Here is a 27,665-nt window from a genome sequence, read left to right as displayed (position 1 = left end):
TGAGGCGGTACAAAGAATGCCGGGTCAGCTAGTTAGATATAAATAGGTGTGACGGTGGTGCCAGCGGTAGCGAACGATAGGGATCTACTTACCGTCTTTACATGTACCTATTACACGTAACGTACTCTAACAACTGATTACTATAGAAATTGTAGAAATAATAGAAAAGAGCATTTAACAACCAATAAACAAGAACACCTGTACTTTTGCGAGAGACTCGTCTAAAGAAGATATCAATTTTAAAAAGTAGAAATATAGAATACCACTGATTTTATGATTCTTTAAGGGTGACAGTAACTAGAGCTATCTTTTAACAAACTGGAAACGCCGGAGGATCCAAAATAATTGGTACTGTGTTTTAGCCTCGGTAAAAACTGACCTATTTTAATTTTTCTTTCACGTTTTATTTACATTATTAATGATTTGAAAATAGACATAAAGATAGATTAACAGAACTAAATTGCTAACATTAGAAAAGATTGTTCGCTTATAAGATAAATTATGAAAATGAATGTATTTGTTATTCCATATACCATCATAGCGTGTAATTCACCTACTCCGAAGGCACCCCTGCTTCATATCAATTTATTATCATATCATATCGACTTATTTCAGTCTAATAACAACACTGTTAAGCGCTGATGTATTCTGCTTTGAAGGGTGTGGTAAGGGAAATGAACTTATCCAAGGCGTTGTAACTTTATATTTATCTTTATAACAACACATCTGTGGCCAGCCCCAGGTAGTAATCTTATCTGCAGGATTACAGATGTCCATGTACGGCAGTAGCCACTTACCATCTGATGGACAGCCTGCTCGTTTGCTACATTAAATTTAAAAAAAATGCACTGCATATTCGTTTCATCCTATTAAATATCATATTAAATCATCCCCTATAACATTAATTTGTTTTGTTTGTTTCAGATCGCCTATATATTGTTCCTACTGATGTTTACATATACAGTATTAGTCAAGATGGACCTCACTCCGTCTTGGCCGGAGATATACTCCATTTGTTATATTTTAACGTTCTTATGTGAGAAGTTAAGGGAAATCATTACGTCCGAACCTGTTGCTATTAGGTAAGAACTATCTATTAATCTTGTTCCTTCTCTTAAGCTATCTATCTTAGATTCTGTAACCGACATTTCTGTTACTTCAGCGGATATATTTTCTACTTTTTCTTCAATAAATTTACAAACGTAGTAATCCTTTTTTTAACAATTAAAATAATTTCTTCCCGTCCGTACCTTTCAATTAATTTCGAGTCATTAATCATTAAATATTTAATTAATTAAATTTTAGCTGTCAAACTTTTCTTAAGCCGTCAAAAATTCAAACACCTCATTTTAAATCCGGTCAGTTCCAGAGATTGAGGCTCTGTTTGTTTCTTCAGACATTAAACCTCTCAGACACGGCTCGTGGCAGTGAAAAATCATATTTCTCTATACGATATCTTGACCGGTAGTGTCTGCGCGGTCGTGTTATGGTAGTTATAAATATGTAAATATAATAAATGTATTAAACACATAGTAAAATATTATTTTGTCTGCCACGGCACGTGCCTGATACGCTCCAGTTCTGTTGATGTAAATAAATGTGACGTCGCTATTGTCGCAGATGTGATTTTCTACTTCTACCCTTCAAAAAAATATCAAACCATTCGTTCATTCCCTACCTTATGTATTCAAATGAATAAAACAACAATTCTCTTTAGCTTAATAACATTAGCATAGTAAAATATATATTTCATTTTTTCCCCACAGACATAAGTTCAGTGTGTGGGCATGGAATATGTGGAATACGTATGACGCGGGCTTTATAATATTTTTCCTCGTGGGCCTAACGCTGAGGCTCCGGGCCGGCTCCATGGACGTCGGCCGGGTTATATACTGCGTCGACATCATCTACTGGTATCTCAGGATACTCAACATTTTGGGTGTTAATAAGTACTTAGGTAAGTACATTAACCTCATAATTTATACCTTTAACAAATGGCTCGATGTAACTTGGATGTAAATTGGAAATTTCATAAATTAATTTATTAGTCATCATAAGCCAACGAAAAAAACCAGCGTAACTTACACGTTGAGTAACACCTTAAGGTAAACCTTAAGTTAACTCCACTTCGGTTCGGAGTGTAATGTTTTCCGAAATACATGTGCATGAGTTGTATGTATGCCTCATTCTTTGGTATGCCCTACAGTCAAAAAGCTTAACGGAATTTAACATTGAGGTGACATTAAATTCGCTTAAATTATGGGATTGCAGGCTTGTTTTTAAGCATTCGGGTTTTACATTTTTCTAAAAAATCTGTAGTTAGTTTATTTTATATTTTGGAAGTAGTCAACTGGCATGCAGTTCAGTGGAACCTGGTAACTGCCCATTAACACATATAAGATAAGATAAGAGTCCTGAGGGAGAAACATCACTTTTAAGAGTTTACCTGACCATATCCATCAAAGCAGAACACAGTAGCACTAACAACTGGTGTTATTAAGTAAAAATATATATGGTGCTAATGTTACCGTTGTCAAATTGCACTTTAAAGATTGCATATGTGTCTTTAGACTTTAAAAGTACACATATATTATGTCAAGTGTGATGTGTACATAAAATAATTTTACAACATTGAATCTAAATTTAGTAGCGAAACTAAATAAAAGCTTGTTTATGTGAGTGACTAAACAATTTATCTAAATTGAATGAGCGGTTACTGAGGCTTCGTTCCTCTTTACGACCTCTTAGGGAACGAGGACAAATTGGGAAGGACATCAAATTAGGAGTGTAGTTTAAGTATAAGAAGTTAACCGAATTGTGTGACCGTGGAACTGGCAGGGTATTAATGTTTAATGGGGAATGGTTTTCGTTACGTATAGTTCGCAAAAACTTTAGCGGAACTTTTTGACTTTCAGCCAAAGTAAATATTAGATGTTGTCGTTTTACGAGGTTTCGAGCAGTATGATTGTTTTATATCTAATATAGGAATAGCAGACAAGGTTGCAATCCATCTAATGGTAAATGGCTGCTACCGCCCATGGACATCTGTGATCAACCCCAGTTAGGATTAGATATTCCTACCTGAAGTCGGCCACAGATGCGCTGCTACCCCTGAGGACTAAGTTGGAACGCCCCGAAAAAGTCTGTCTCCTTTACCACACGCGTCCAAACCAGACCAGAGCAGCGCTTAACACTACTGTTACGAGGTAGAAGTAGGTGTGGTGGTGGTGCCGCCAGAACCACAAAGAGTTCTATCCTTTTAAATATATTTTTAAATTTAAAACTTGTTCCAGGTCCTCTAGTCACGATGATGGGTAAAATGGTTAAGAATATGATATACTTCGTGGTGCTATTGTTGGTTGTACTGATGTCATTCGGAGTCGCGCGGCAAGCTATATTGTATCCAGATAAGGAAGCCAGTTGGTATTTAATTAGAGAAGTAAGTATATTAGTCTGATTTTTCTTATAGCTTCAAATCGATATCCTATCCTTACTTTTTTAGCAGATATTCAAATATTGGAGATCGCATTCAAGTTGATTGTCAAAAATTTAAAAAAATCAAAAAATGCTGAAACGTTTATAAGGAATCGTCAGAACAGCTTGTATCTTTTGAAATACATACTAACAATTTCATTTTCATAATTATTATCAGACTCACACACACTTAAGTCAAATATAGGTTAGTTCTGCTGGCAGGCTCAAATTTGGGCACATCTTGATATTATGTTCATACTAATCCTTACTAACTCTTTCATTTATCATAAAGATCATCATACTAAATGTGCGTTAGTCAAATACGTCGATTGGAACCAAACTGTGATCACCCGTTATTAATATTCAATCTATCTGATCTTTGCTAACCAAAGATCTAAGTCTGACAATTTCTAATATGCGGCAACTGTCAAATGTCTTTGGAAGGCAAAACATTGGATAGAGGAATAATTAATATAAAAATCAAAACTAACATTCACACTAGCCGCTACATCCACTAACGTTTGCAGGTTTTCTTCCAACCATACTTCATGTTGTACGGTGAAGTGTTCGCCGAGCAAATGGCGCCGCCGTGTGGCGAGCCGGGGCTCGAGGAGTGCCGAGTAGGCCACTGGGTCCCACCCGTGGTCATGAGCGTATACCTCCTCATAGCGAACATCTTGCTCGTCAACCTCCTTATCGCGGTCTTCAATAACATCTTCATCGAGGTCAACGGCGTGTCGCACCAGGTTTGCGACCTGACGACTTTCGTGTCGTGTCGTAGTCGTTGTCGTATAAGCCTGTTGCGAGATTTGATTCGGTTTAGCGTAGTTTGAGGTTCGGTAGCGAATGTAGATATTGCGCTTTTTTAGATTATTTTCAGTAGATTTTTCAGTTTCGTTTCTATTGTATTATGTAGTATTCGTCATTTTTTTGTTTCGTTTCAACGTTATTATATCACCCCATTTTTGTTTTATCAAACAATTCATATAAATCCATGACACGACGTAATTTGGTCGGGGCATACAAAACGCTTGTTCATGGCAAGTTATTATGGGTTACAAGGCTTTAACATCAAAGGTTTCCATAACACGACACACTTTTCCTTACACCTCGTAAAAATATTTTTCTTTCGTCACAAACATTTATTATTTTAGTCTCTGTAGTTGTTTCTTTTATGTTGACTTTACTATGATTTGTTATATCGTTTGCTATTTTGTTATTTATTTTGCATTTTTTGGGATTCCGTACGAAAAAACAAAAAAACAGAATCACTCGTGCAGTTATCCGTCCGTCTGTCACAGACATTTTGCTCACTGCTGAATTTGGAATTGGGGGACGAAATGGAAAATGTAAAACAAAAAGTTTTTCAAAATGTGTCGAGCATTTCTAATGAGATACAAACGTAAATTTTCAGCTGGTAAACATATTTTCCCACCCAAATGGAAGAACACGTTTTTCATTTACAACGATCAATTTGTCAATTCGTACGGAACACTCTCCACGCGTCACTTCCATTTACAGCGTTCAATTTGTACGGAATCCTCTCCATAAACCGCTTCTTCCCTCTAGTGTACTAAGGGCCGGAAGCCGCTTCACCCCGAGCCCCCGATCTTGGGGGGCCCCAAACACAGTGAAATGTGTATAAGTCAATTAAACTGTGAAATGTGTATAAGTCAGCGAAAAAAAGGTCCCCGGAATCATACGTATTTGTCGGCGAATAACTCTATGACACATATCAAATAACTTTATAAACTGGGGGCCTCAAATGCACTTTCCGTCCCGGGCCTCTGACCACCTTAGTCCACCACTGCTTTTCCCGTATTTTTTACTATAATTTGCGGCTTAATCCCACCGTTGTTTGTAGATATTCTACCAACCGTACTTCATGTTGTACGGCGAGGTGTTCGCGAACGATATCGACCCGCCTTGCGGGACCGGCATCACCGACCCCCAGTGCGTCACGGGCCGCTGGATCACCCCCATCGTGATGACGATATACCTCCTCGTCGCGAACATCCTGCTCATAAACCTCCTCATCGCGGTCTTTAATAATATCTTTAACGAAGTCAATGAAGTCTCGCATCAGGTTTTTCTTTTTTTATTTTCGCTTTTATTTTGCCTGGTTTCGCTGTAGAATCTGTTTAATTTTTTAATTGTATGAATAAAAGTTCATTAAAGAATCAAAAGAAGAAACTTTTGAAACTTGCCACTTTCACAAAGTAAAAACACACGAGAAAAGGCAGAAGCTGTGTTAATTATATTAAAATAAATATTTCTTTCTACCACAACTTTCTACCATAAATTATCTATTCCTACCTTATAGCTAGCAACAATTGCCTATCAATTTTGTAGCTATAAATTATTTATAGCTCCTTTATTTTGTAATTTGAAGGAAAGGTTAAGGTATAAATACTCGCACTAACCTAACCTAACTTATCCTAAAACTAAATTATCCTAGGACTTGTTAACTAAATAGATTCTAGAGCGAACATACGAATGATTTGCAATTTAATATCCTTTATTATTTGACAATTGAATGACCCACAAACAATATAAAACAAAGTAATAAAAACAAAATTTTAAGTCGTTTTTATTGTTGTGTGTTATTTATTTTTTTAATTATATGTTGTTTAAATTAGTGCAAGCTAACGTTTGAATGTTTTATGCTTTTGATGTGCATTCTTTTTTTTTAATAGCCGAGACCGTAGGCAACTTAGTTTATCAAATTTTACTTAATTTTATAGCAGTTATTTACTGAATGTAATTCGCGGAAAGTAAGTATACATCGATTCTTAAAAAACACAGACCAGATCTATAACATATTCCCCGTTTACTAGGTGTGGATGTTCCAACGGTTCACAGTAGTGATGGAATACGAACAGAAGCCGGTGTTGCCACCCCCGTTGATAATATTCTGCCACATATACGCGACATGCAAGTGGGTGACGAGGAATGTGTCGCACAAGAGATTACAATACGACAACGGCTTGAAACTGTTCTTGGAGAAGGAAGAATTGGAGCGGCTTTACGATTTCGAGGAGGAGTGCGTTGAAGGGTATTTTAGGGAACAAGTAAGTTGAAAGTTGTAGGGAATATCAATGTATCTCAAAACGTAAGTTTAACATCCGTTAGTAATTATCACTGTGATCATCAAAAATGATTATGGTTAATTATTTTTAACGGGCTTAAATCTTTTTGTGCTAGACTTTAGTAATAAAAGTATTAGTCCATACATCAAAGTATTTCAGGGAACTAGTGATTTTTAATTTATAGAAGAATAATTGAAGCATATTCCTTTTACCACTTGAATGGTGGAAATAGTCCTTATATTTATTATTGCATCCAAATGTGACCTATTTTTGTGATAATTAAATTTTGACATTATCCTATAGTAAGTAAAGTGCTTCACTGGAATTCAGCTCTTATCAGTCAGAAACAAAAGATTGTTCAAACATCTCTAACAAGTCTAAAAGTATCGTATTTTTAAATCCAATTTAACAGACGTTCACGCAATCACAAACTTGATTGCCGCCATTCCCGAGTTTGACGTTTTTCCTCGTTATCACGTAATAATTTCCATTCTTTGTTGTTTCGACAGCAAAACACTCTTAAGATGAAAAAGCACTTATTTCTTTAAGAAAAGCGAATGTTTTTTTGCAGGAAGTTAAATTATCCAATTCAATGGAGGAGAGAGTGAGGAATACTACAGATAGGGTAGAACATATCACGACCAAAATTGAAGACTTAAATCAAAAAGCTATTTGCCAAATACAATCTGTACAGGTATGTGGTAAAAAGAATATTGTGAGTGATTTAAAAAAATATATTTATATATCTTGGAGGCTGTGTTTATAGGAAATAACATATTGTTTAATAAACATTATATGTTACCTTGGATACATAAGAATGATTATTATATTTCGTATGATAAGACAGTATTTACGTAGTACTTGTAATTTGTAGTATAATAATGATTTATGTTTACCTACTTATCACAATGTTTAATATATATCATTCAATATACCTTACAGTAAATTTAAATTTAATCAAAGCTAATGATGGACAATAATTAACAAAATAATAGCCAAATCTTCTTCAATCTTTTCATTTTACCCTTAACCCTTAATTTTCCAGAGTGTAGAATTTAGGTTAAGGAAGCTAGAAGACGTAGCGGAACAAACCATGAACCACCTGGCCGTGATCCACCGGTTCATGGCCACGCATCCGTCGTTAGTGAACCGGGGCTCCACGGACACGCTGGGGCCTCCGCCCCCGACCTTCCAGGCGGGAGGGGCTCGCCTGAGGACAGCTAGTGATAGGTCGGAGGTAAGAATGGTGTAGGTAAAATGTTTAATAACCTTTTCGATGTTGTTTTAAAAGAATTGATTATTGGATTCATAGATGAAAGGCAAATCAAACTTGTGAATGTAAAATTGTAAACGAATTGATATTTGGATTCATAAATGTAATGTTAAGGCAAATTAAATAATTTAGATGTGTTATAGATAGGTAGAATGTAAAACAACAGAAATAGAATTTATTGTTGGAATATTTAACAAATATAACAACAACAATTGGTAACAATTTTATAGAATTAAATAAATTATTCAACATTTTGTTCCTGTTAATAGTCCCTGTGTTGTCAAATGCGTGTGCAACTAATTTGCCTTCCAATATTTCGAACTAATGCAGCATTTTTGTTTGCTATTTCAGCATGTCATTAACTTCGATGTTATTTAGATTACTTTATTATTATTGTTTTCACTTGATGTGTTGTGTTGTCGGATCATCAGAATTTTCCAATGTTTCGAATATATTTCGTATTTAGTAAATTATAATTTTATTGTTTACCTTCCATTTGTAAAATTCTGATGTTTTGTCTGTGCTTTTTGCGTATACGTGTTGGCGTCATTCGGAGATACTAACTACAAAATGTGTAAGTTTTAATAAAGCTATATCTCTATCTCAAGAAATCTCTATCTCAATAAATGTGTCTAATCAAAACTGCTTGTCTACCAATTTCAAAATTTTATCTCATCTATCACCATGTTGAAATTATGTAGCTTATAAGTAAGGCATTAGTAGAAGAATACTTGTTGGCAAAGTCAGCTAACCTTCTTGCCCGTGTCTGACTGTTTATGTTCGATAGCTTTTGTTAGATTTATAAAAATCATAACTTCAAACTTTTATGTCGTATCTACCATTATGAAACAAATACCTAACAACAATACACTGACAATACAGACAAGTAGATCTAACGTAAATGTTTTGTGTCACTTACGAAACAATGACGACATGCTAACGTTTCAAATTTATCTAGATGGAGATAAACATACCACGAGCGGTACTAAAAGATTCGAATACTTTGAAACTATTCTTAAAAGTAAAGCTCCGAATGACGTCACATGCCGACGTGGAGGTGTTAAACCTGGTGCCGCGGCAGGTGCTGTCGGACAGCGACACGGGCGCCGCGCGCTTCGTGGTGCGCCCCGTGCAGGAGGAGGACGAGCGCACTCAGCCCTCCGACGTAAGCACTCTAGTTAGGTCTAACGATGCGGATAGCTGTCCCGATCAACAGGTTCTTCATTTAACTTTACTAAATTACTCGTAGAATGCGTTTTCCTGTATTGCGACTTTTTGTTGGATTTGTTTTCTCGTTTCCGTTTCGTATGGTATGCACCAAGGCGACGTTTATGGATCCCAACTTTTGTAAGTTTCGTTTCCGCTTGTCGAACCTTGTGTTAAATGTTGTTAAATGAAGAATTGATTAATGAAGTAAATATGTAATCAGTCAATTAATATTACTAGTGAAATGTTTGGTTTTTAAATTAAATCTAATCGTGAATAAATTTATATAATTACTTCAAGCAGAAAATTCGATTTGGGCAGTAAGACGCGTGGTTTTCTAAAATATAGATTATATTATTGGCTAATAAAATACTTTTAATTACAAAATATAAATTCATACGAAGTGCATTTAAGATAAAAATGAATACTTAAACTGAAATATAAATTTGTAGAGATAGCGCTTGGTGTCGCGTGAGACAGCACCATTTATGTGTACTGTTCAGTTTTGCTTGTTTTACATATTTTTTCTCATATGCACCTGTAAAAGAAGACGCTACACGAAAGCTTTGTATTTGTAAATCTTCATTTATAATTCAATCTCAAAAGCTAATGTAATCGATGTTTCCCTGATTTTAAATGAGACTATTAATTTTCAAACGCTTTTAATAGCCATATATTCATTGTTTATTGTACCTTGAATTCAATATGTGTTGTTGCATCTTTGGTATTTTATCTGAAAAACAGCATTAAGCATGTTTTGTCGCATTTGGTTTAAAAGTTGATATGAAATGTTAATAAATGAACTTATATCAAACATTTTAATTGCTTTATAATCGTGCGAATTAAATATACAGTAGCTCCATCTATATCCATAGCAGCAATACTATAATTTGTCTCATTGGTCATGTCATTAAAACATTATCTAATAGCACAGTATTAAGTAGAATTCTGATGATTCGTCTAAACATCCATGCCAATCCTTTAGGATGAGCTTCCACAGTCAGGCCCCGAAGTAGCCGTGGAGAAAGAAGCAGACGCGGATTCCATATCAACTTCATCAGCAGGGAGTGTAGCTGGACCAGATATAACTGTTGTTAGGCCACCAGCACCAGTCACCCCGGCCAGACAGAGGTCGTCTGATAGCAATAGGACCGAGCCTAGTGATGAAAGGAAAGGTAATTATAAAAAGAAAAAAAATTAATAAGCTTTGGTAAAAATAAATTGGACTCTTCAAAATATGTGCGAACAAACATCTCTTTCAAAAATGGTGATATATCAGTGTCTTCTCTAATATACTAAATGTCCCTATAGACATCGGTGACGTTGACTACTTTCCATAGCAAGTCTGTCTTATCGCTAGCTTTATTGTAATTTTTTTTTCAATAGGTTATCTGTTATGTAATATGATTAAGAAATTTAATAAACCTGTTTTACAACCCTCAGAAAGGAGTCAATGTGAAGTGACTGTAACATATGTTATTGACGATCTACAAAAAGTAACAGTATCAGACTTTATTTTCCTTTATACAGCGCCATCAACAACAGACGACGCGTTCTTGCCTGAAATGCGAGATGCTCCTTCAGATGTGCACAGCTTGCGCCCGCGCACCACGTCTGCGGGTACTAGGCGCACTGCAAACGCCAGGAGGTAAGTTTTAGTACCCCTTATTAGTGTAATAATTAATAATTACTGTAATAATAATGAAAAATGTCTTTACAATTTAGGAAGAAAACATTTTGTGATGGATTTATATAAAATTGATTTCTATAATTTAATTGACTTGATCGAATTGAAAATAGAAGACTATATAAATAAAAAGTTGAAGTACGACAAATTATTGTGATTAAGTTAAAGTGGTTTGAAGTTTCATATTGTATCATATAGCAATAGAATAGAAAACATTAAAATGAAGCACAGAATTCTGAAAAAATTAGATCAATGACAACACAGCTAGTATCACGAGGACTCATTCATGATTATTTTGTTTAAAGCATGAGAGCTGTTTAATTTGTTTCGTCATCAGCATCGGTGGCATTCATACATCGTTTACCATCATATACTGAATTGGCGAAGATCGTTAGCGATAAACCAAAATTGTCATCGTCATGATTGTTTTTAATTTTATTTTTTGTTACCTTCTTGCATCTGTTAGGAGACGGTTGTGGAAACAGTAAGTCAAATAGACGTTTCGCGAATGGCTTCGCTTGTGAATAGCTGCGTAGTTAGTTTTAGTGCCTTTGTATCGATGTATCGACATAATTCACGTGTTTTTTAAGTAGCTTTCACACGTGTTCACCTACTTGAGATATTAAGTTCGCAATACATTAACAGACTACTGCACCTGTGATTTCTGGTCACTCACACGAGCAATGACTTATTGATATCTGTTTCACACATTCACATTTACAGTATTCGTTGATTATTAAACGCATTATGTCGTATTCTGGTACTGTATTTTTAAATCCGTATTTAAAATTTGTCTATAAAGCAAAGTTTGCCTTGACTTTTAAATATACATTAAAATATTTTATCTTAACTTCTGCATTAACACCATTTGTACTTCTAACATCACTGTCTCGAAAGTATATCGTTTTAATCTCTATTAAATAGTTATTCTTCTTTCAAAATTCTTCTATCAGTACAGCAGTACTTTCTCTTATATTCACTACATAGTTAGTAGTACTTTTGATAATGAAACAAGTTATGGAAGGTAAGATCTATTTTTGTATAGTAAACACGTTTGGCTACAATTTAAATTATTAAAATAAATCTAATCGATTGGATAATTACTTTCTTAAACCTACCTTAGAGCTACTAGTGAAGACAAGACAAGCCTACAATTAAGGGCTGGACATTATTGCAGATGAACCTTTGAAGGTATCTAAAATACGAAAATTAAAATGAGTAAGATTCAAAAGGTGAGAAAAATGACAGTTAAAGTCTGTAAATGTAAAGAGAACGAAACTATATATATGCAAATTCTATATGTCACATATAAACCTTATGATTTACACACCAACACAGTTATATTTTTGACAGTTATCTTAAGATAATTTTAAAACATAGCATTATCTTCACTTAAATCACACTATTTCACATAAGCATACAATCAAACAAAACAAACCTCTATTTTACACAATACTCGAGTATTTCGTCGATACGAAAGAAATATTGTCAAAAGTCACGCATCAAATCAGGATAAAAAAAACGACAGACAATAACTGACTTAGGCGCGTTATTAATAATATCAATGTTTTGCACATCAAAGTTGGGCATTTCGGCAATTCGTACAGCTACTATAAATTGTCACATTTCAGTTTTGAAACATTGAATAGATTGTTAATAATGAAAAAGACATTCTTACGACAACTTACAAGTTTGACACACGATCTTCTACTCGACATAACTCACACATATCTTGAGGTAGTCATAACAACTGAATTGACAACTTGATCTGATGATCTCTAGGCGATCGGAAGGTGGCAACGACTGTGGGATGGGCGGGCCGCATTCGACCCACCACCTGGCGCCGCGGCGACAACACAGCCAGACGCACTCCGAGCCCGACAACTCCGCTGTGGACGCCAGCTCGCTACATAACTCTGTGACGGGTAAGAGTATGAGACTGTAATCTCTAGGCGATCAAAAGTTGGCAACGACTGTGGGATGGGCGGGCCGCATTCGACCCACCACCTGGCGCCGCGGCGACAGCACAGCCAGATGCACTCCGAGCCTGACAACTCCGCCGTGGACGCCAGCTCGCTACATAACTCTGTTACGGGTAAGGATTTAGAAATCTCAAATGAGAATATTCAAATAAGAAATGAATGACAAAATATGCGTTCAATTGAATGCACATTTTTATATATTATGCAAATTCGATTCAATTCAATTCGACTATAATGATAATCAATCTATCCAAATGAACATACCTAAGGTTGAAATTTGAGAATGTCTATTATTGTGTAATTGTCGAATTCAGACCAAATTTACCAAATTTTATTTTAAAATTATTTTAATAAACGTAACTTATTTAAACGCTTGTTGTAAAAATATTCCTGCCTATAAAAAGCTGAACCAACCATTTGAAGTGTCATATGAAAGTCCGCAATAAATCAACCACGATTATTCTGTGGCGTAGTTCCGTTAAATATTACGATGCTCCGTTCAGAAAATTTATAACGAGGAATATTTCAGTAGTTGTTTGTAGTTTCCTCGCCACTGGACATTTATAATAGAGCTTTGTACGGATTATAGAGCGCCGTGGAACGAAGAAATATGGCTTATTATGAGACTTTCTTGTTATTACTGAGAATTGCCTGAAGAATTACCAACATACAAAGGTATACCTGATACGTAATTATGATGTACGACATATTTTAAAATGTTGTAGTTTGTTCGTCGTGGGACGTTTTGTACGAACGAAGAAATATAACTTCCTGGTACGGTCACTATGACTTAAATGTTCCTAATAAGTCATATGAAGTTTTTCTTGCGACTATGGCGAGATATACAACGGAAATAGCGAGATAAATGACAATATACAAGAAAAACCAAGAGTAAAGGCAAAATTCTAGACATCCGGTCCTTGATAACCTCCAAGGTGGCTTACAAAGTACCGTTTGCTACCAAGCCGTCAGTCGGGCTGGGAGGCGACAGGCGGCGGGGCGAGCATGCCGGCGGGACGCGCCACGGTGCCCGTTCATTCTTTATTTCTGTTTCAAAAAAGACGTTATGTAAGTTCAGTGGTAGTTTTGTAAAAGTTCATGGGAGGCTCTTAGGGACCCGATTCTAAAGATATCGGGTCTTTGATGACCTCCAAGCTAGATTACAAGGTGGTAGAACCCTTTGTGGTTCGCTTCCGGCGGCACCTCCGCCACACCTAATTCTGCCTAATAACAGCAGTGTTAGGCGCTGCTGTGTTCCGTTTTGAAGGGTGTGGTAAGGGAGATATACTTTTCCGAGGCGTTCCAGCTCAGTCCTCAGGGGTAACGGTGCATCTGTGGCCGACCTCAGATAGGAATATCTAATCCTATCTGCGGTTGATTACAGATGTCCATGGGCGGCAGTAGCCACTTACCATCAGGTGGACTGCATGCTCATTTGCTACTCCTATATTATATACTAGCTGACCCGGCAAATTTTGTACCGCCTCAAAATCTACTTATCAAATATATTTCATATAAAATATAGCCTATGTTACTCGTGGATAATGTAGCTTTCGAATGGTGAAAGAATTTTTAAAATCGGTCCAGTAGTTTTTGAGCCTATTCATTACAACCAAACAAACAAACAAAGTTTTCCTCTTTATAATATTAGTGTAGAAAAAAAAATACAAAGAACCGTTTGCTGCCAGGCCGTCAATCGGGGTGGGAGGCGACGGGCGGCGCGGCGGGCATGCCGGCGGGCCGGCGCGCGGCGCCGCGCTCCTTCCTGCTCGCCATGCACGAGTACACCAGCATCACCGACGAGCTCGAGACCGTGTATGGGCTGTTCTCGCCGCCTCACACGCCTATGTAAGTTGCATTACTTTTACCATTATCGACATCGCCTTCGCAATTGTCTTTTAGGATTCCATACCCAAAGAGTAAAAACTGAACCCTATTACTACGTCTGTCACAGAGCTCTATCTCCTAAGCCGTAATAGCTATTGAACCGTAACAGGTAGACAGTTCACATTTTCACAGTGCATTTACTTCTAGGACTGCTATATAACAAATACTAAAAATTAAAATAAAAAGATGGTGGTACGAAACCTTCCATGTGGGATTTCGACATGCATGCACAATTATTTAAATAAATTTTCATGGATCCCCTATCTCCTCCTTAGTAGCATGTTGGACTCATACCAATTAAAAAAGAATATCCTCCTCCTTTTTCGAAGTCTATAAAAACTTCGCAGCGACTTTGGACGTCTGAACAATACTGAACGTCAACATAAAACTGTAACTAAAATTAATTATAAGCGACAACCTGATTATAAAAAGTTTCTTGTTGTGTAGTTGTTGTTGTTGTTGTGTTGTGTAGATACATGAGACTCAAACGACAAGCGACAGTTGAAGAAATTGTCCTTCAGTAAAATTTCAGAGTTAAAAAAAAAGGAATGATAATCTAAACCTAAATAAAATACATTTTTATATATTGACGCAAACGAAGAAATATGGGTATTTCGAACACATACTAACATTTCGTAGGTTTGAATATTTGTTTACGAGTCTCTAAAGTAGGCAACGAACTGGGGCACTTTTAATAAATAATACTTTTACAAAAGGAGTTTTCTTATTTATTGATTATACGTCGTAGTCTCTACACTTGTGGAACGTTTATTATTTAAACTAAAGATCGTATATAATAATAATAGAGCTCAAGGTGTTAGAATATGCCCCAGGTCTTCGTCAACACTATAAGAACGAACTATAAGAACCCAAGATTTTCATCTAGTTACATTCTAATAACAAAGTAAAGAGCCGTTGAGAGCCAAAGGTATCCGACCCCTCTTAAAGGACGGACGTAAACAGTGCAGCTTATTTGCCATTCCAACTGCGAGGCTCAAAGCGGAGCCTCGTATTTTGCGGTAAAGGGGATTAGCAAACATGTCTGCGGAACTCTGGGGGCTCGAATGTGTGACCCTTAATTGACTTATTAAAATAGTTTACTTTCATTTCAGCAGTCTCAGGAGTTGCTCTGTAAAGTTCCATGTGTTTGAAATTTACATTAATTTAAGTTGTTAGTGGTTAGATTGAACGAAAAGTAAACTATCAAAATTTTTCATTATTTTGGGACGTATATCTATTGCTGAAATGTTTTACTTATTACATAATACCAAAATGGCAAAAGCAACAATTAAACAAAAATATTTTACACCTAGTGCGGCATGTCATTTACATACACTACAAACGTAGTGCGTCGCGTCCCTAACAGTTGTCTAAATTACATCTTTACATATAAATAATATACCTTTGATAAAATTAATACACGCGTGGCGCAGTGGCTAAGCTTACTGTAACACCCGATACTACGTTTCATCTAGTTACATTCTAATGACAAAATAAAGAGCCGTTGAGAGCCAAAGGTATCCGACCCCTCTTAAAGACGGACGTAAACAGTGCAGCTTATTTGCCGTTCCAACTGCGAGGCTCAAAGCGGAGACTCGTATGCGGTAAAGGGGATTAGCAAACACGTCTGCGGAACTCTGGGGGCTCGAATGTGTGACCCGGAGCCTTAATTGACTTATTAAAATAGTTTACTGTCGTTACAGCGGTCTCAGGTGTCTAACGCTAAAATGTGTTATAAAATCATTTAAAATTCTTAATTTAAGCACAAATGAATTTAGAATAGCACAGCATGCACTACTTGTAAAGGCAACTGAATTATCTAGACTTGTAACGTTGTAGAACATTTGAAGGTTGTAGATCCCTCTGTGGCTCTACTCCGCGGGACTCCGCTACTATTTCGGCCTGATAACAGCAGTGTTAAGTTGCTGTGTTCCGTTTTAAAGGGTATATGAGAGACATATTTCTTCGAGGCGTTCCAACTTACTCCTTAGAAGTAGCAACACAGCAGCGAGTAGAACTACCCATCTTTATGGAGCTGATTACAGATGTCCATGGGCGGCAATGAACACTTACCATTAGGTGAACTCCATGTTCGTTCGCTACTTCATCATATTATTTAAAAAGTTGTTTATGTTGTAATGAAACGTATGTATACTGGTATGTGCAAGTTATTATATACTGCATCATACATAATCAATATGCATTGTCTAATCATTAGGCTAAAACTAATTAATCATGTCATTGAGAATCGTATCATTGTGCGTTATGATATTAATTACTTTGGTAATTAATCTTGAATACAAGTGAATTAAGTGTAATAAGTTCCTTTGGTAAACAAGGTTTGTTATGGTAATATCGGCTGGAGTAATCGACACGTGATTGAAATGGGAGGCTAATTAGACCATTTTTAGTGTTTCGTGCGAAAAATAAATAGAACCCTTATGGGATCAGTCATGTGCCTTTTCGTCCGTCTGTCATAATTAAATCTCATCCATTAATTAACTCTGAAATTACTGCAAAAAATAAGTTGAAATATAGTACTCATTTTCTTATCTACATAGGTATTCATGTATTATAATGTAAACTAGAAAGTTTTGAAACGAGGACCTAACCTTTGGGACGCAATAAAAATTTAAAAAAAAATGCAAACTGGAGCAAGTGGCATATCAAATGAATTAGAGCTTTGTGCCTTGAAAAAAACAGCGAAATTCCTCCATATTGTATGCGAACAAACTTATTCGTACTAACTCTTCCGGAACCCCCGAGCTCCATCTTACCCCGTGCGCCTAGCCTAAAAATCCCAAAATTAGTCTGCCACAAATTTTCCTGATAAGGAAAGTTGTATTGTAGCACATTACGATGCTAAAAAAATCTGTTTATTTTAACGGTTACAAGGATAAACATATATCCTCCGTACGAAGCAGCAAGTCAGATTAAATATAAACATCTTAATTGGATCTTATAAGTAACGTGACAAGATCCGCACTAATCCTAATTTATATAACTTGGGAGAAACGGAGCTCTGTAGATAATATATCTAATTAAAGCAAGGTTGAAGTATTTAAGTTTCGTACGTGCACCCTTGGTTTTCTTTAAGATAAGGGCGCGTTTGTCCACAAATATTAAATATGAGACACGGTTTGTGATGGTTAAAATGATATTATTGCATACGAAATTTATTGCCTTATGTATATGTACTCGGTACTCGGTATGACTACGATAGGACAGGTGTTAATAGACACATACCGCAAAATAAAAACCTTTCAAGGCACCTTCATGGCAAAATCCGAAACTACAGGGATTAGCGAAAATATTTATTTTTGCGATTTTGATAAAAAATAAAACTGCATAAGCAATTAAAAAAAATAATCCCTAGCCGGGAATCGAACGGTTTCATTTTGAAAAATAAACACACGTCGTACACGTAGAATACGTGCACAATGAACATACCAAATACACCACCGAGCATGCCAATATTGGTTGCACCAGATTATCGCGAGGTACAGTCACCGCCAAACTGCAAGTCCGCTCTGAAGTTGCGAGCAGGTGTAGTCATACAATTTGCTATGGCGACGCGATTCATTTCTATATTCAGAGCGGACTAGCAGCTTAACGCGGACTATACTTTCCATCCTACCTTCACAACCCATACCAGGCGATTAACCCAAGCATTTTACAGAACGCCGATCGCGAACCGTTTGCTCTCGCCGTCGCGGGCCGCCTCGCCGTCCGTGCGGCGTCGCCACGCCAGCGAAATGTCCAACCCCGAGTTCGCGCTCTTCATGGAGAAGGAGCATCTGCGCGGCGCTGAGGAGGACGACTACAATATCATGGAGAATCTTATACAGCGCCGGTGAGTTTAGTTTTGGGTAATGCATCGTAGTTATAAATAATTGTTGATACATCCCGGTGATTTTTTCGATAAAAGCCTATTTACAATGATACATTTAAACTCTTCCACAAAAAATATTTATTAAATGATCCGATTTTGATGAAATTTCTAAAGTAAGTGATATTTTTTTTGTTGGCATGTAAAGTCTTAAAACAGCTTTAAATGTTGGGATTTACTATTTAAATAGTTAAAATTAATATTACTAAATGGTTATTTTATATAATGTTTAGTGTATATTATTTGCTAATCATAATAAATAATGTTTTCTTTTTGCATGTTTTAAATAATTAAAAAGTATATATTCTTTTAATCTATTTCAATAATAATATCTAGAATTATATAAAATGTATCTTAATAACAATAAATATATTTGGTTTCTAACATGTAGCATATTTTAGCTGTAATACTTAAATAAAAAGAAAAATAATTTATAACTAACATACGAATAAGTGCTTCCTAACATCCCTCATACACAAACACTAACCCTTAACAACACACACATACACACACACATAGACGCAACTAAATCAACTAACGACCTAAAAACACAATTACATGGGAGCATTCTGGACTGAACTGTAGCCTAGAAATGGAGTCTGTCCTGGGCAGATACGAGGAGGAGGAGGGGGAGCGGGGCGAGGGGGAGGGCGCCGGCATCAGCATCAGCGTGTGCGTCAACACCAGCGGGGAGGAGCCCCCGCCGCCCGCGCAGCCCGCGCTGCTCACTGTGGACAGGCGGATCCCTCATCAAAGGTAAGTAGATTTACCAATTTCTTAAAAATTACTTTGGACTTCGGGTTGGAAAATTGTCCGAACGAAATGAGCTACAAAATGAGAAAGAGCTATGCACCGTTGTAATTTCTATGTGTAATAGATCGAGCATCATATTTTAACGTAGTTTCAGAAACTTTTTAAAAATCCATTTCTGGGACCATATAGTAAGATATTTACATATCAATGAAGCCACATTATAATAACAAAGTTGAACGCGTGTGTATTGTCGGTCAAGAGCGTTGAAATTATAAAGTTCATGTTTGGGTCTTTAGGCAGAAATTAAATTCTGGGTTTAAAAATTGTTAGTAAAAAGAATTAGGACTTATATCTTTATATCTTTAAATTTCTTTTTCATTCACTTATAAGGATGTCTTTTATCCAGACACTCATTACGAAGATCATCAGCGATAGACAGTCGAGAACTGCCGTCTCCTCTACAACCACTGCTTGGCGATGACACGTGTGGGGAAGTGTCGTTACCTGTACCCAGGCAGCCCTCTGGTAAGATGTGTCTTGATATAAAACACCTAATTTTATAAATGGTTATTTTATGATATGACTTTTAGTTTCAGCCCCCACAACCAAGTTAATTAAAACATAATAATAAATATAAAAACCCCATAGTTATTCACCTAAAGTAGGTATTACATTAAGATGCAAATTATTTTACCCAAGTTAAGTGTACGAGCTCGCTTTCACTCTTAACATATGTCCTTAGGCGACACAATCTCTTCAAGCGAGTTATCTTCCATTTAAAATATAATTTAACCACAACAATAACAATTACCAGTAGGCAACACATCATGTTTCTTTCCTAATCTAACCAAACCTAAATCATATATCTTAATGCGACACAAAAATGCTAGGTAAGCCTGAGATGAATATCTTTAAGACATGAATTGTAAAATAACTTGTGAAGGTGGTAGAACGCTCTGTGGTTCGACACCGGCGGCACCACCGCCACACCGATTTCTACCTAATAACAGCAGTGTTAGGCGCTGCTGTGTTCCGGTTTGAAGGTTGTGGTAAGTGAGACAGACTTTTCCGAGGCGTTCCAGCTTAGTCCTCAGGGGTAGCGGCGCATCTGTGGCCGACCGCAGGTAGGAATATCTAATCCTATCTGGGGTTGATTATAGATGTCCTTGGGCGGCAGTAGCCATTCACCATCAGGTGGACTGCGTGCTCGTCTGCTACTCTTATATTATAAAAAAAAGACACATTAACCTCAACATATTTTATTACCTCCCAGGCGACACGAACGCGTCGAGCGAGCTGTCGCTGTCGCACATGGTGAGCGAGAGCCTGCCGCCGCGGCCGTCCATCGTGCTGGACTCGTCGCAGCTGCCGCGCCAGCGCTCCGCCGAGCGCGCGCCGCAGCCGCCGCAGCCGCCGCCCGCACCGGCCCGGCCCGAGACCATGTGCTAGACGTGAGTACACCATAGTGTTAACTAACACTGTTGGTAAGGATATTTTCCAAGTTTTGGTTAGTCGTAACCAAGCATGCAGGGTGGCACAAGCATTGTCCCTGTAGTGCCGGGACCAGAATAGGGCTACCGTATCCCCTGCCTGTCGTAAGAGACGACTAAAAGGGGCTTTCGGGGTTGCGGGCGGCAAGAGTGGGAGCTCAAACCGTCTAGCAGGCGACACCGGGAAGGACAGCGGTTTGTGTGGTCGCATATTGCTCACGGTCACTCCCGTGGCGTCGGGTACCTTTTGAAGGGTTCCCCCTCGTCAAAAAACGTCACAGAACTTGAAATGTATTCAGACTGTTACTATGGCAACTATGTAGAGGTGGTAAATCCCTCTGTAGTTCCACCCCAGCAGCACCACTAACGCACCAATCACTACCTAATAACAGCAGTGTTAAGCGCTACTATATTCTGGTTTGAAGGGTGTGGTAAGAGAGACATACTTTTCTGAAGTATGCCAGCTTTTTGAAGGTAGTAGAACCTTTTGTGGTTCGACTCCAGCGACACCACCGCCACACCTATTTCTACCTAATAACAGCAGTGTTAGGAGCTGCTGTGTTCCGGTTTGAAGGGTGTGGTAAGGGAGACAGACTTTTCCGAGGCGTTCCAGCTTAGTCCTCAGAGGTAGCGGCGCATCATGTGTGGCCGACATCAGGTAGGAATATCTAATCCTATCTAGGGTTGATTATAGATGTCCATAGGCGACAGTAGCCACTTACCATCAGGTGGACTGCATGCTCGACTGCTACTCCTATATTATAAAAAAAATAAGCTTGTCCTACAGGTTAGCCGCGCATCTGTGGCTGAATCTAATCTTATCTGGGTTCGATTATGGATATCTATGGGCGACAGTAACCAATCACCATGAGGTTGACTTGCTCGTCTGCTACCTCTGTATTTTTAATAACTTTATTCAATTCCCGACTTGGATTTGTTTATGATTGTAAAGGATCATTAAAATAGGCCTCGTAACTCCTTTCAACAATTTTTACTAACCCTTATAGATAATTCGGATGACATCATGTACACAAATTCGAAAAATTCTCCCTATATAATCTAAGCGAATGTCTAGGCATCCACCTGGTGCAATGAAGCTTATTAATATTTAAAATACACACATTAAAGCCATCATAAATTATGTAGCTATTAATTCATTGTAAACATAATTATTCACCTATTAATAATGTATGAATCATCTGCAGTCATGCCGTCGTTTGTATAACGATTGTTAAGACTTGTTACATTGATGTATGCTAAGTTATGTCTTAGGAATATGCATTAGGAAAAAAAATGTGTTCATAAAGCGTCACAAGACAATGACAGATTCAATGACCTTACGATATGTGCATATATTGCTATACTACCGAAATGAAATAATTATATATCCATATTGTCATTATTGTTTATATTGTCAATATTGTCGTTCAAATAACTTTCTATATTGTACTTGTGTCATATTTAAAAAACAATAAATGTATATTTTTCTTTCACAATTAAACTAAAATTAAATATAATTTCCGTGCAGTTACAGAGTTATTTTTAACCATTACGTTAATTTAATGCTACACCATAATACTGAGGGGTTATTTTTTCGCGCATAACTTCTTTTTTGTCATTCTTCCACTATTTGTAATAATAACAAACGAATATAGTACAATATAATATAATATCCATTTGATATTAAGTGCTAACCAGTTATCTATCACTGAATCGAATATCTAAAGCTAGATAGAGGTTCAAATCGTGGCAATTATTGAGAATATCCGCCTTCGCAAATAGAACTCGTCGATGTGAATCGTCAAGGGAATAAATTATCCTGATTTCGGTACGAGTAATTCAATATCACACTTTTATCGCTCAAATTGTTGGATAACGTAATTATATTTGCACAGTTCGTTACAACTCATAAATGTTGTAATTCAATTTGATAGAAATAAATCGTGAAACACAGATTTATTTGTAGGTTCGTCGTTTTGAAATCGTGTCGTTATTTGTACCTTTTTAAATGATATTTTTATTTAAAATAAAAAATTAATAAAATAAACTTTATCCATCATCACTCATCAGATCAACTTAATATTATTGATTTGTCATCGAGATTACATATATGATCGATTACATAAGGAAACGAACGTATTCATTATAAACCTTTATTCCAACAGCAGATAGTGTCCTTATAAGGATTAAATTCTAGGAAGTAGTAGTAGACAACAAACTAAAGGAAAGGTTCATTTTGAAGAAAACCATTTTTTCTATACCTATATTCGAAGCTCAATCGTTTGGGAGTTAGCTGGTTTAACATTTTCTTGCCACATTCTAAACGCACAAACATACGAACAAACAAAGCAAGTTAAATAAAGCTTATAAAATACCACTTACAAACTTCCGTTACCGTTAGTGACAGCTCAATATAACCTTGTAAACAAGTAATTAATTTAAAAAATCAAAAACCCGACTGCACCAAAAAGGCTGAAGTAGAATTTCCAAAAGCAGTGAAATAGGCATTTTATTATTTTTATCCAGAAAACCAAATACAAAGTTTCAAAGTAGGTGTCTGCTTCAAAAACAAAAGATGTTCTAACAATATTATCCTATTTTATCCTCGTAGTGTTCATTTACGCTATATAAAGAACCTATGTGTAAAATTCCAGCACGCTTAAGTTCAGCGGTTTCCCTTTGCGTTGATCTCTGGCACAGCAACTCTCTCATTTAGTCAGACAGTCATCTCGATGTGTATATACGAGTATATATGTACTAGCTGACCCGGCAAACGTTGTGTTGCCATATAAATAAAAAAATGTTAAGGATGAACAACACTTATCACTTAGGTGTAAAAAAAATAGATAGTGGCCGATTATCAGACCTACTGAATATGTATATAAAATTTGGTGAAAATCGGTGAAGCCGTTTCGGAGGAGTACGGTAACTAACACGAGAATTTTATATATAAGATATATTATATAATGTATGTGTAATCTCCTCTTAATTTCCTTTATTTTGACACCCTACTCGATAGGTTTGGTTAACTTTTTTAAAATGTGTTACTATTTCGCGCCAAAAATCCGCCATTTTGTTTTTTTTTTACTAACACCTATCTAAGGACACTCGGGTCATTGAGACAAATATAATGACACTTTAACTGTTGAAATTCATCCAGCCGTTTGTTAGATCGGATCAAATAAAGAAAGACAAACATACAAGATACGCGCGAAAAACAACCCTTCCTTGGCAGTCGGGTAATAAAAAGAGCACTTATAAACAATTTCGGTTACTTTAGTCACGGTTTCATCACATGGACTGCATGTCGTTTCCTAAATCTGTTGAATAAAAAATAAAGGAGTAGTGCACGTGTCGGGTGTAGATCATCTGCAATGCGGATGTATCACGCAGTACACTGGAGTATATCTAAGTAACTAATGTGAATGCAAATCTGTTTTAAGAGTTAATAACACACGTGTATCATGCTAATTCTTTATTTTGTACTTCACTCTATCCTTAGGGGTGCCTGAAAAATACTTTTCTAGCAATAAAGTTGCCTCTTTTTACGTTTTATTGTTTATTTATTTATATTTTTGTGTGTGTTAACTACTGAATTGATATATTGGTACTACATTACATATTATATAAGTGTATTTGAACTTCCAACTTCAAATAAAACTTGTGTATTTTTCACACACAAATTTTGGATTAATTAATCACTTAATCTGGGTGGTAAAACCAGCCAGTCTTCGGAGGCACCGCCGCTAGACCTAATTTTGCCTAATAAGAGCAGTGTTGAGCGCTGATTTGAAGAGTGTGGTAGGGAATCATACTTACCCGTGGCGTTCAGGCCTCAGGGGTAATATCGCATCTGTGGCCGACTTCAGTTAGTTATCTGATACCAAGGCTCCTTATGCAACCTACCTGTATTGAAAACATGAAATATTAATTAATATTTGTTTCTTGCTCAGGTAACCCAAAGAGAGGACGACAGTGAACCAACTGCATGGGAATCAAGTATGTATAAGAAGTTCAACCAAAGAACTTGACAGTGATGTGACTAAGAAGTGTGGTACGAAGCAATATCTATATAAGTAAGTGTTTTATATTACGAGGAAGTGTGAGAAACACTTGTTACGAACACTGTACAGAACTTGTAAAGTGTAAAAGTTTCTTAACGTTAACTTTTACTCGCTATGTAATGTTTTATATAAAAGACTTCAACAGTACTTAAATACATTTGCATGTTAAATGTCGAAAATTTGCCCAAAATCGATTATTGTATTATTTCTTGACAAGTTTTTTGACCCCAATTTATGAAATTTAAAATTTTTTCAATTTATATTTTTATTATTTTCATAAATATGAAATTGTGATGGTATGACAAAAACGACGTTAATCTTTCATGTTTTAACAGATTTCAAAATTTTTAATTTTTATTTTAAAATTTTTACTAATGAAATATTATGGATTTATTACAAATCATATTACACATATTAATGAAACATTATTTACATTACTATAAATTGATTAGCATAGCGAAAAATCTCAGCCTTGAAAATTTACTTTTACAAAATTAAATTATTTATCAAATTAATTTATGTATTTTATATACAACGTTGGCTATGTATAAATGGTCTATACAGCAAGATTATTATGATTGTCTTCTTGTCCATTTATATACCTACCTATCATACGTATGAAATGCATAAAAGCAAATCGTATGATATTAATCATTAACATTTATTTATAATTTCAATTATTTGACCTACTTCCACGTCACCAACGTCACGTAATGTAAACATTCCGGATACCCCTGAATACTAATGACGTGCTCTCGAATTTTGGAAACGAACTTTTCCAACGAATCGCTTGTTTACCCCTGTTCACCTTTTTCGCTATATTCTATTTACGTTTCCTTTATTTCCAAATGCAACTCAAAGAAGACCATACAAGAACACTTAAATAATTTAAAGTAATTTAAATAAGCTTGTGTGTACCTATATATGCATTTAAAATATAATGATTAATACTTATCATTCCGTTCGAACTTCATGATATCGATTTTTGACATTGTAAAAATCGCTCTCATCATTTTTGCCAAACGCACAAAGGAAATATTAATTCAAAAAATAAGAAATTATCAATAGCATGCATTATTTTATTTTACCATTTATTCGTAAAATAAAAATCATGAATCGTAAATGTACTTTTTTTCATATTATTCGTAAAATCAGCGTAATTTCCAATATTGTAACTGTCGTTGAAATGGCGCGCGATGTGTCACCGTGACGCATGGTCTTATTTCCGGTGATATATTCACTTTTTTCAGCTGATCTACGTCCGTTGATTCAGGGGTTTTTGCTACATTAAAATATAACAGTTATGATTATAAAAACATTTGTTTTTTATGTTATAGAACTTTAATCTGGAAAATGAGATAATCAAATTTTATTGTAGCTCAAGTTTTTTTTTATATGTTAAATTTGTGTTATTTAACTTGAGTTTAATATTTAAATAACACATTTTTTTTTACAAAATTACGACAAAAGAGGACTAAAATAATTAGTATTGTACTTCTCCAAGCTTCGGCAAATCTTCATTGAAATTACAGAACGAGCTAACTTATCCCGTATTTACTAATAAAGTCCCCTAAACAATGCACAATGGGCATATAAGCTCATTATCACGCGAATACAAACTCGCTCAACTTCGTAATAACGACATAGTAGGATCATAATTTCATAAACCGTTGTGTTGGAAAACATGTACGTGCTAACAGGTATTAACAGTCTAACTATCACGTAGGGGCTTAAATATATAATACGTTATAACGTTGTTACGAAACGAAGTCGTGTCGTAGAAATGTACGAAATTCATCGTATAAAATCACGACACGGTGTTGTGTTGCAACATGACGTCGCAGTGTGCCACGTCGCGACGTTGTATGTGTGTCTGTAAGCCCTAAAGCATGAATAAATAGAAATATTTAGCCAATTTTCCTACATTTTACCCAACCATTTATCGCTACCGCCACCAATAACACTCATTTGAAATATTGACATATCCAACCGATTATAGAATTCCACACATCAACATTGAACAACAACCTGACAACAACAAACCTGAACCTAATTCATCATGAGACAAACCCAGCTCTAGCTTATGGTACTGAAGATAATAATTATAGAATAAAAAGTCAATAAAAGTTATCAATATCAAAGCTTAAGTATCAAGAAATTCTATTAAATTCCATCTATGTGTTGCAATAAGCTATTTATTACCAACTATATCCATGAAAAAGCGAGCAAACTTATACAGCGACCCGACAATGATATCAAAAGCAGTTATTTGGTCCAGCTATTTCAGATGAAAGTCTTTTGATATCGAAGTAAGCGCTACGCTGGGCGGGAATTCAATAAGCAACTTCAGGCACTTTACGGCGTCGCTGGATTGAATTATTTCCTTTCACACTTTCACTTCACTCGTTTTTAGGAAATCTACACTTTTAGTTTACGCCTGCATATAGACCTTGCAATTTTTGTTTCTAATATCTCAGCACTATAAATTTGAATAAAGGTAGTTCTATGATACCATGTATTCAGCGATAGTTTTGTGATAATTGTTTCAATTGATGCCATTTATGTATCGTCTTTCTGTTTTTAGTGTTTTGTTACTAATTTGTGTCAGACAGATGAACAAAAAAGACAGACAGAAAAACAAACACAGGTGAAGACCGATTGATAAATGGAAACAAAGTTAATAATTTGCAAATGAGCATTCATCCTTTAGTAAGACTTCGAAAAGCTAATGTTAGACAAAGTTCTCCTCTTATTTCCATCTCACAATCACTTACCAGTACTTTATCTTGCATTTATCAATTTCCTTTTCGTAGATCATTAAACCAAAGTAATAAATGGACGGAAAATGGTCAAGGAACTCGAAATATTCAA

The 27,665-nt window shown here is 36.0% G+C and overlaps 1 protein-coding gene across 1 annotated transcript in view; it reads left to right on the top strand.

Moving 5' to 3' along the window:
• Trpm (transient receptor potential cation channel, subfamily M) overlaps positions 1-20,689 on the top strand; it is a 308,502-nt gene extending 287,813 nt beyond the window's left edge. Inside the window, exons 17-32 of the mRNA XM_073086226.1 lie at positions 925-1,082; positions 1,767-1,957; positions 3,294-3,439; positions 5,339-5,560; positions 6,312-6,545; positions 7,135-7,257; positions 7,609-7,800; positions 8,918-9,001; positions 10,028-10,217; positions 10,573-10,690; positions 12,512-12,654; positions 14,400-14,559; positions 18,278-18,451; positions 19,073-19,243; positions 19,647-19,765; positions 20,514-20,689. Of these exons, the coding sequence (XP_072942327.1) occupies positions 925-1,082; positions 1,767-1,957; positions 3,294-3,439; positions 5,339-5,560; positions 6,312-6,545; positions 7,135-7,257; positions 7,609-7,800; positions 8,918-9,001; positions 10,028-10,217; positions 10,573-10,690; positions 12,512-12,654; positions 14,400-14,559; positions 18,278-18,451; positions 19,073-19,243; positions 19,647-19,765; positions 20,514-20,689 (2,601 nt within the window). The remainder of the gene's footprint in view (positions 1-924; positions 1,083-1,766; positions 1,958-3,293; positions 3,440-5,338; positions 5,561-6,311; positions 6,546-7,134; positions 7,258-7,608; positions 7,801-8,917; positions 9,002-10,027; positions 10,218-10,572; positions 10,691-12,511; positions 12,655-14,399; positions 14,560-18,277; positions 18,452-19,072; positions 19,244-19,646; positions 19,766-20,513) is intronic.
• Positions 20,690-27,665: the final 6,976 nt, after the last annotated feature.

The sequence above is a fragment of the Epargyreus clarus genome, unplaced genomic scaffold, assembly GCF_041222505.1.
Source record: "Epargyreus clarus isolate Ecla_fem2 unplaced genomic scaffold, WU_Ecla_fem_2.2 ptg000024l, whole genome shotgun sequence".
Taxonomy (NCBI): domain Eukaryota; kingdom Metazoa; phylum Arthropoda; class Insecta; order Lepidoptera; family Hesperiidae; genus Epargyreus; species Epargyreus clarus.
Note: the sequence above shows the minus strand (reverse complement) of the source record. Positions and strands in the feature narration are given on the sequence as shown.